At 54.8% G+C, this 9,486-nt stretch overlaps 1 protein-coding gene across 1 annotated transcript in view; it reads right to left on the reverse strand.

Moving 5' to 3' along the window:
* Positions 1–9,486, reverse strand: part of pex6 (peroxisomal biogenesis factor 6) — a 57,963-nt gene that overhangs the window by 9,050 nt on the left and 39,427 nt on the right. The window contains exon 13 of the mRNA XM_087976832.1: positions 6,511–6,671. Coding sequence (XP_087832958.1) covers positions 6,511–6,671 — 161 coding nt within the window. The remainder of the gene's footprint in view (positions 1–6,510; positions 6,672–9,486) is intronic.

Genomic DNA, 9,486 nt, shown 5'->3' on the forward strand with positions numbered 1-9,486 from the left:
AGGTGGGTTACTCACTGCAGTATTCCCAGCCTCTGACCTGCTCATGTAGCCACTGTGTTTATGTGGTGAGTCCAGTTGACTTTCTGGTTCATGGTAACCCCCAGGATGTTGATAGTGGGGGATTCAGTGATGGTGACACCATTGAATGTCAAGGATCAATGGTTAGATTGTTCGTTATTGGAGACAGTCATAGCCTGGCATTTGTGCGTGCGAATGTTACTTATCATTTGTCAGCCCAAGCCTGGAGATTGTCCAGACCTCGTTGCATTTGGACTTGGACTGCTGCAATATCTGAGGAGTCACCAATGGTGCTGAACACTGTAATCATCAGTAAACATCCCCACGTCTGACCTTGTGGTGGAGGGAAGGTCATTGATGAAGCAGCTGAAGATGGTTGGGCCTAGGACACTCCCCTGAGGGACTCCTGCAGAGGTGTCCTGGAGCTGAGATGACTGACCCTCCAACAACTCCAACCATCTTCCTCTGTGCCAGGTATGACTCTAACCAGTGGAGAGTTTGCCCCCGATGCCCATTGATTCCAGTTTTGCCCGGGCTCCTTGATGCCACACTCGGTCGAATGCAGCCTTGATGTCAAGGGCTGTCCCTCTCCCCTCCCCTCCCCTCTGGAATTCAGCTCTTTTGTCCATGTTTGACCCAAGGCTGGAGTGAGGTCAGGAGCTGAGTGACCCTGGGGGAACCCAAACTGGGTGTCACTGAGCAGGTTGCTGAGCGGGTGCTGCTTAATAGCGCTGTTACTGACCCCTTCCATCACGTTACTGAGGATCGAGGGGAGACTGATGGGGCAGTAATTGGCCGGGTTGGATCTGTCCTGCTTTTTATATAGAGGACACACCTGGGCAATGTCCCACATTGTCGGGTAGATGTCGGTGTTGTAACTGTACTGGAACAGCTTGGCTCGGGGAGCGGCAAGTTCTGGAGCACACGTCTTCAGTCCTATTGCTGGTAAACAGGTTATGGAAAGATGTAGAGGCAATAGGGTAGTGGTGATGGGAGATTTTAATTTTCCCAACATTGACTGTGATACACTTAGCGTCAGAGGTCTGGATGGAGTAGAGTTTGTACGAAGCGTCCAGGAGAGTTTTCTAGAGCAGTTTGTCAATAGTCCGCCGAGGGAAGGGGCCATAGTGGACCTGGTACTGGGGAACTAACCAGGCCAGGTGGTAGAAGTTGCGGTGGGGGATTTCTTTGGGAACAGTGACCACAATTCTGTAAGTTTTGGAATACTCGTAGATAAAGATGAGAGTGGTCCTGAGGGAAGAGTACTAAACTGGGTCAAGACCAATTATATCAAAACTAGGCAGGAGCTGGGAAATGTGGATTGGACACAGCTATTTGAAGGGAAGTCCATATTTGAGATGTGGGAGGCTTTCAAAGATAGGTTAAAGATAGTGCAGGACAGGCATGTCCCGTTGAAGGCAAAGGATAGGAAGGGCAAGATTCGTGAACCGTGGATGACAGGAGAAATTGTACAACTAGCCAAGAGGAAAAGGGAAGCGTACATAAGGTCCAGGCAGCTCAGAACAGAACAGGCCCTGGAGGAATATCGGAAGAGTAGGACCAGTCTTATATGAGGAATCAAGCGTGCTAAAAGGGGTCATGAAATAACTTTAGTGAGCAGAATTAAGGAGAATCCCAAAGCATTTTATTCTTATACAAGAAGCAAGTGGGTAACTAGAGAAAGGATTGGTCCACTAAAGGATAATGAAGGGAGGCTGTGTGCCGAACTTGAGAGAATGGGTGAGACTCTGAATGATTACTTTGCATCAGTGTTCACTGAGGAGAGGGATCGAATGAATGTTGAGATTAGAGATAGAAGTTTGATTAGTCTGGATCACGTAGACATAAATAGGAAGAGGTGTTGGGTAGGCTAGAGGTTATTAAGGTGGACAAATCCCCAGGACCGGGTGGGATCTATCCCAGGTTATTGACGGAAGCGAGAGAGGAAATAGCTGGGGCCCTGACAAATATCTTTGTGACATCCTTAAACACAGGTGAGGTGCCGGAGGACTGGAAGGTTGCTCATGTTGTCCCCCTGTACAGGAAGGGTAGTAGGGATATTCCGGGTAACTACAGACCAGTGAGCCCGACGTCGGTGGTGGGGAAGTTGCTGGAGAAGGTATTGAGGGATAAAGTCTATTTATATTTGGAAAAGAATGGGCTTATCAGTGATAGGCAACATGGATGTGTGCGGGGGAGATTGCGCCTTACCAACTTAATAGAGTTCTTCGAGGAAGTGACCAAGTTGATAGATGAAGGAAGGGCTGTTGATGTCATATACATGGACTTTAGTAAGGCATTTGAGAAGGTTCCCCATTGTAGACTAATGGAGAAAGTGAAGTCACATGGTGTGCAGGGTGGTCTAGCTCAGTGGATAAAGAACTGGTTGAGCAACAGAAGACAGAGTGTAGTAGTTGAAGAGAGTTTCTCGAAATGGAGAAAGGTGACCAGTGGTGTTCCACCGGGGTCAGTATTGGGGCCACTGTTGTGTGAGATATACATAAATGATCTGGAAGAGGGCACTGTTGGTATGATCAGCAAGTTTGCAGATGACACGAAGATTGGTGGAGTAGCAGAAAGCATAAGGGACTGTCAGAGAATACAGGAGGATATAGACAGACTGGAGAGTTGGGCGGAAAAGTGGCAGATGGTGTTCGATCCAGGGAAATGTGAGGTGATGCATTTGGGCAAGTCTAATTCTACAGCGAATTATACAATGAATGGAAGAGCCTTGGGAAAAGTTGATGGGCAGAGAGATCTGGGAGAGCAGGTCCACTGTACCCTGAAAGTTGCTGCACAGGTGGATATAGAGTGATCAAGAAGGCATATGGTATGCTTGCCTTCATCGGACGGGGTATTGAGTAGAAGAGCTGGCAAGTCATGTTAAAATTGTACAAGACATTGGTTCGGCCACATTTAGAATACTGTGTACAGTTCTGGGCGCCACATTACCAAAAGGATGTGGACGCTTTGGAGAGGGTGCAGAGGTTTACAAGGATGTTGCCTGGTATGGAAGGTGCTAGCTATGAGGAAAGGTTGAGTAGGTTAGGTTTATTTTCATTAGAAAAAAGGAGATTGAGGGGGGACCTGATTGAGGTTTACAAAATCATGAAGGGTATAGGCAGGATGGATAGAGATAAGCTGTTTCCCAGGGTGAAGGATTCAATAACGAGAGGCCAAGCTTTCAAGGTGAGAGGTGCAAAGTTTAAGGGGGATACATGCGGCAAGTACTTCACACAGAGGGTGGTGGGTGTCTGGAACGCGTTGCCAGCAGAGGAGGTGGGCACAGTAGATTCATTTGAGATGCATCTGGACAGATGCATGAGTAGGTGGGGAACAGAGGGATACAGATGCTTAAGAATTGACCGACAGGTTGACAGTGGATTTGGATCTGCTCAGGCCTGGAGGGCCAAAGGGCCTGTTCCTGGGCTGTAAATTCTCTTTGTCCTTTGAATGTTGTCAGGGCCCATTGCCTTTGCAGTATCCAGTGTCTCCAACCATTTCTTAATATCACATGAAGTGAACCGAATTGGCTCGAGCCTGGTATCTGTGATGCTGGGGACCACTGGAGGAGGCTGAGATGGATCATGCACTCGGCACTTCTGACTGAAGATTGCTGTGACAGTTTCAGCCTTCTCCTTTACCCTGATGTGCTGGGCTCCTCCATCATTGAGGAGGGGGATATTTGTGGAGTCTCCTCTCCCAGTGAGTTGTTTAACTGCCCATCCCCATTCACACCTGGATGTGGCAGGACTGCAGAGCTTAGATCGGGTATGTTGGTTGTGGGTCCCTTAGCTCTGTCTACCACTTGCTGCTTATGCTGTTTGGCAAGTAATCCTGTTTGGTACCTTCACCAGGCTGGCACCTCATCCTCAGGTCTGCCTGATGCTGCTCCCAGCATGCCCTCCTGCACTCCCCATTGACTTGAGGTGTATAAGATTGTGAGGGGTATGGACAGGGTAAATGGAAAGCAGCTGTACCCTTTAGTTGAAGGGCCATAATTTTAACCTGAAAGACAGGAGATTTAGAGGGGATTGGAGGAAAACTGCTTTCACCCAGAGAGTCATGCACACCTGGAATACACTGCCTGGGCTGGAAACCTCACAACCTTTAACAAGGACGGGGATGAACACTTCACGTGTCATAACATTCAGGACTTTGGGATCTAGTGCTGGAAAGCTGATTAATGCAGGTAGATTGGCAAAGACTGGATGGGCCGAAAGGCCTCTTGCCTGCTGCATGACTAATCCCTAGAGGCTGATCATCTACATCCCACAGTATGTAAGGAAGTGCCTTAAGGTCACCTTCCCAAGATTCTATAGACCGTGGAATAGTTCTGGAATGTTGGAGGGTCTCATATGTTGTCCAATTTTGTAAAAAGGGAGGCAGAGAGAAAACTGAGAATTATAGCCCAATGAGTCTGACCTCAGCGGTGGAAAAAATGCGAGAGTCTATTATGTAAGATATAACAGCTGAGCCCTTGGAAAACCTTTGTGACAAAAAGACAAGGTTTTTGACAATGTCCCATATGAGAGATCAATGTGTGACATTCAAGCTCATGGGATTAGGGGGCAGTGTACTGACATGGATAGTGACCTGGTTAGCAGACAGGAAACAAAGAGTAGGAATAAATGGGTCTGGTTCCAAGCAGCAGGCTGTGATTCGCAGGATACCGCGGGGATCGGTGGGGCACCGCAGGGATCGGTGGGGTACCACAGGGATCGGTGGGGCACCGCAGGGATCAGTGCTTGGACCCTGCTATCCACAATATACATGAGTGATGTAGGTGGGGGAACTAAATGTAATCTCTGCAGGTTTGCAGACAGCACAAAGCTGGGTGGGAGGGTGAGCTGTGAGGAGCATTCAGAGATGTCTCAGTGGGATTTGGACAGGCCGAGGGAGTGGGGAAATACATGGCAGATGCAGTATAATGTGGATAAATGTGAGGGGTTGGGGGGTCAGGAAGGCAGATGATGATCTGAATGGGGACAGGTTGGGAAAGGGACAGGGGCAATGGGACCTGGGTGTCCTTGTACCCCAGTCTCTGAAAGTAAGCGTGAAGGTACAGCAGGTGGTGAGGAAGGGAAATGGGATGTTGGCCTTCATAGTGAGAGGATTCGAGTCCAGGAGCAGGGAGGTCTTGCTGCAATTATACAGGGCCTTGGGGAGACCACACCTGGAGTATTATGGACAGGTTTGGTCTCCTTATCTGAGGAAGGATGTTCTGGTGATGGAGGGAGGGCAGCAAAGGGTTACCAGACTGATTCCTGGGAGGGCAGGCTGATGGATGGAGAGAGACTGGATCAGTTAGGATTATATTCACTGGAGTTTAGAACATAGAACATTACAGTGCAGGAGTTTAGGAGATTGAGGGGGGGAATCTCATATAAACCTGTCAGATTGGTATGACAGGTCGGCGCCTGTGGAATTCTCTGATTCAGAAAGTGATTGAGCCCATAACATTGAATGCTTTCAGGAAGGAGTTAGATATTGTACTTTGGCTAAAGAGATCAAAGGGTAGGCGGAGAAAGCAGGAACAGGGGACTACATTGGACAGCAGTGATATGGTCACATTGAGTGTTGCTGCAGACTCGAAGAACTGGACAGTCTGTACATATTCCTGTTTTGGTTCACCCAGCATCTCAACCAAGCCCGCAGGGGCCAACTTGACCTCCCAGTCACCACCCACTTCAATTCCCCCAACAATTCCATTTCAGACATGCCCATCCTTGGCCTCCTCTGTTGCCAAAACAAACCACAGCTCCAATTGGAGGAACACACCTCATCTTCCCCCCGGGCAACCTACAGCCTGGAGGACTCAACGTTGAGTTCTCCAATTTCAAATAACCTCCCTCCCCATCCCCCAGCTCCCTTCTCAGCCCCTCCCCTCCCTTCCACAAACCGGATCCATCCCTCCCACTGACCAACCAGGTTGTACCCTGTACCTGTCTTCACCTATCCCACCCTCACCAACCTGGCCCCCCCCCACCCCATTTATCTGAAGCACACTGCACACCCAGCCCCAGTCCTGAAAAAGGGTTAGACCCAAAATATTAACTTCTCCACCTCCTGATGCTGCCTGGTTTGCCGAGTTCTTCCAGCCTCCTGCCTGTCGACTTTGTTTCTATGAATAGCAGACTCACGGAGCTGAACGGCCTTCCCACTGATCCTGTGGAACAGGCCTGAGGATGGGATGCGGGATGGGGACACAATGTGGAGGATAGGGTAGTGGGGAGGTGGGGGGTGAGGAGGTTGGTCGAGGGGATGATGGGGGTGAGGTTGGGGGATGGTGAGGATGAGGTGGAGAGAATGGGGATGGTGAGGATGATAGAGAGGGATGGGGTGGTGTGTTGGGGGTGGATGGGGTGATGGAGGGGAAATGGGGTGATGGGATGGTGGGGATGAGGGTGTGGTGGTTGGGGTTGGGGAGAATGGGGTCGTGTATGGTGTGGGGGGCAATGGGGTGTGGGGGGGGGTTGGATTGAGACAAACCTTGCTGGATGTGGCTGATCTTGCGTTTGAGGGCTGCCATCATGGCGTCAGAGCAGAGGGAGTATAGGTCAGCACCAGTCAAATAGGCCGGGCACTGTTCCACCACATGCTTCAGGCTCACACTGGGATGTAACGTGAACCTGCCAAGGGAAATCAGTGGGCTCAGCAACGCACAGATATCCACACAAACACTGCCTGCTGCCAACCCTCTGCTTTCCAAACTCACCGCCTGGTGCCCGGGCTTGCCCTCTAACCCCGGGCATGACCTCCAACCCCATCTCCCAGGGTAGCCTTCCAACCCACTTTCCCTATTATCTATGCTCCTTTTAACTCTGTGATCTGCTCACACGACAAATGCCTCGGTACACGTGACAATAAATTCAATTCAATTCAAGTCAATTCCCGAAGTGAGCGACCCAGCCCCTCCTGCCATGCTGCCCCCTCCCCATCACCCACACAGCTCACCCCCTCTCCCAGTCACACCCCACCCCCATCACTGCACCACCCCCCTCTGCCCCCCACCCACACAGCACACCCCCTCTCCCAGTCACACCCCACCCCCATCACTGTACCACCCCCTCCCCCCACCCACACAGCACACCCCCTCTCCCAGTCACACCCACCCCCATCACTGCACCACCCCCCTCTGCCCCCCACCCACACAGCACACCCCCTCTCCCAGTCACACCCCACCCCCATCACTTCACCACCCCCTCCCCCCTCACCCACACAGCACACCCCCTCTCCCAGTCACACCAACCCCATCACTGCACCACCCCCTCCCCCCTCACCCACACAGCACACCCCCTCTCCCAGTCACACCCCACCCCCATCACTGCACCACCCCCTCCTCATCACCCACACAGCACACCCCCTCTCCCAGTCACACCCCACCCCCATCACTGCACCACCCCCTCCCCCCTCACTCACACAGCACACCCCCTCCCCCCTCACTCACACAGCACACCCCCTCTCCCAGTCACACCCCACCCCCATCACTGCACCACCCCCTCCCCCCACCCACACAGCACACCCCCTCTCCCAGTCACACCCCACCCCATCACTGCACCACCCCCTCCCCCCACCCACACTGCACACCCCCTCTCCCAGTCACACCCCACCCCATCACTGCACCACCCCCTCCCCCCACCCACACAGCACACCCCCTCTCCCAGTCACACCCCACCCCCATCACTGCACCACCCCCTCCCCCCACCCACACAGCACACCCCCTCTCCCAGTCACACCCACCCCCATCACTGCACCACCCCCTCCCCCCTCACTCACACAGCACACCCCCTCTCCCAGTCACACCCCACCCCCATCACTGCACCACCCCCTCCCCCCTCACTCACACAGCACACCCCCTCTCCCAGTCACACCCCACCCCCATCACTGCACCACCCCCTCCCCCCTCACTCACACAGCACACCCCCTCTCCCAGTCACACCCCACCCCCATCACTGCACCACCCCCTCCCCCCACCCACACAGCACACCCCCTCTCCCAGTCACCCCCACCCCCATCACTGCACCACCCCCTCCCCATCACCCACACAGCACACCCCCTCTCCCAGTCACCCCCACCCCCATCACTGCACCACCCCCTCCCCCCTCACTCACACAGCACACCCCCTCTCCCAGTCACACCCACCCCCATCACTGCACCACCCCCCTCTGCCCCCCACCCACACAGCACACCCCCTCTCCCAGTCACACCCCACCCCCATCACTGCACCACCCCCTCCCCCCACCCACACAGCACACCCCCTCTCCCAGTCACACCCCACCCCCATCACTGCACCACCCCCCTCTGCCCCCCACCCACACAGCACACCCCCTCTCCCAGTCACACCCCACCCCCATCACTTCACCACCCCCTCCCCCCTCACCCACACAGCACACCCCCTCTCCCAGTCACACCCCACCCCCATCACTGCACCACCCCCCTCTGCCCCCCACCCACACAGCACACCCCCTCTCCCAGTCACACCCCACCCCCCATCACTTCACCACCCCCTCCCCCCCCACCCACACAGCACACCCCCTCTCCCAGTCACACCCACCACCATCACTGCACCACCCCCCTCCCCCCCCACCCACACAGCACACCCCCTCTCCCAGTCACACCCCACCCCCATCACTGCACCACCCCCTCCCCCCACCCACACAGCACACCCCCTCTCCCAGTCACACCCCACCCCCATCACTGCACCACCCCCCTCTGCCCCCCACCCACACAGCACACCCCCTCTCCCAGTCACACCCCACCCCCATCACTGCACCACCCCCTCATCACCCACACAGCACACCCCCTCTCCCAGTCACACCCACCACCATCACTGCACCACCCCCTCCCCCCTCACTCACACAGCACACCCCCTCTCCCAGTCACACCCCACCCCCATCACTGTACCACCCCCTCCCCCCACCACACAGCACACCCCCTCTCCCAGTCACACCCACCACCATCACTGCACCACCCCCTCCCCCCTCACTCACACAGCACACCCCCTCTCCCAGTCACACCCACCCCCATCACTGCACCACCCCCTCCCCCTCACCCACACAGCACACCCCCTCTCCCAGTCACACCCCACCCCCATCACTGCACCACCCCCTCCCCCCACCCACACAGCACACCCCCTCTCCCAGTCACACCCCACCCCCATCACTGTACCAGCCCCTCCCCCCTCACCCACACAGCACACCCCCTCTCCCAGTCACACCCACCACCATCACTGCACCACCCCCTCCCCCCACCCACACAGCACACCCCCTCTCCCAGTCACACCCCACCCCCATCACTGTACCACCCCCTCCCCCCTCACTCACACAGCACACCCCCTCTCCCAGTCACACCCCACCCCCATCACTGCACCACCCCCTCCCCATCACCCACACAGCACACCCCCTCTCCCAGTCACACCCCACCCCCATCACTGCACCACCCCCTCCCCATCACCCACACAGCACA

The sequence above is a fragment of the Chiloscyllium plagiosum genome, unplaced genomic scaffold (genome assembly GCF_037043375.1).
Source record: "Chiloscyllium plagiosum isolate Xiang-an unplaced genomic scaffold, Cpla_swu_hap1 HiC_scaffold_3, whole genome shotgun sequence".
Classification (NCBI taxonomy): domain Eukaryota; kingdom Metazoa; phylum Chordata; class Chondrichthyes; order Orectolobiformes; family Hemiscylliidae; genus Chiloscyllium; species Chiloscyllium plagiosum.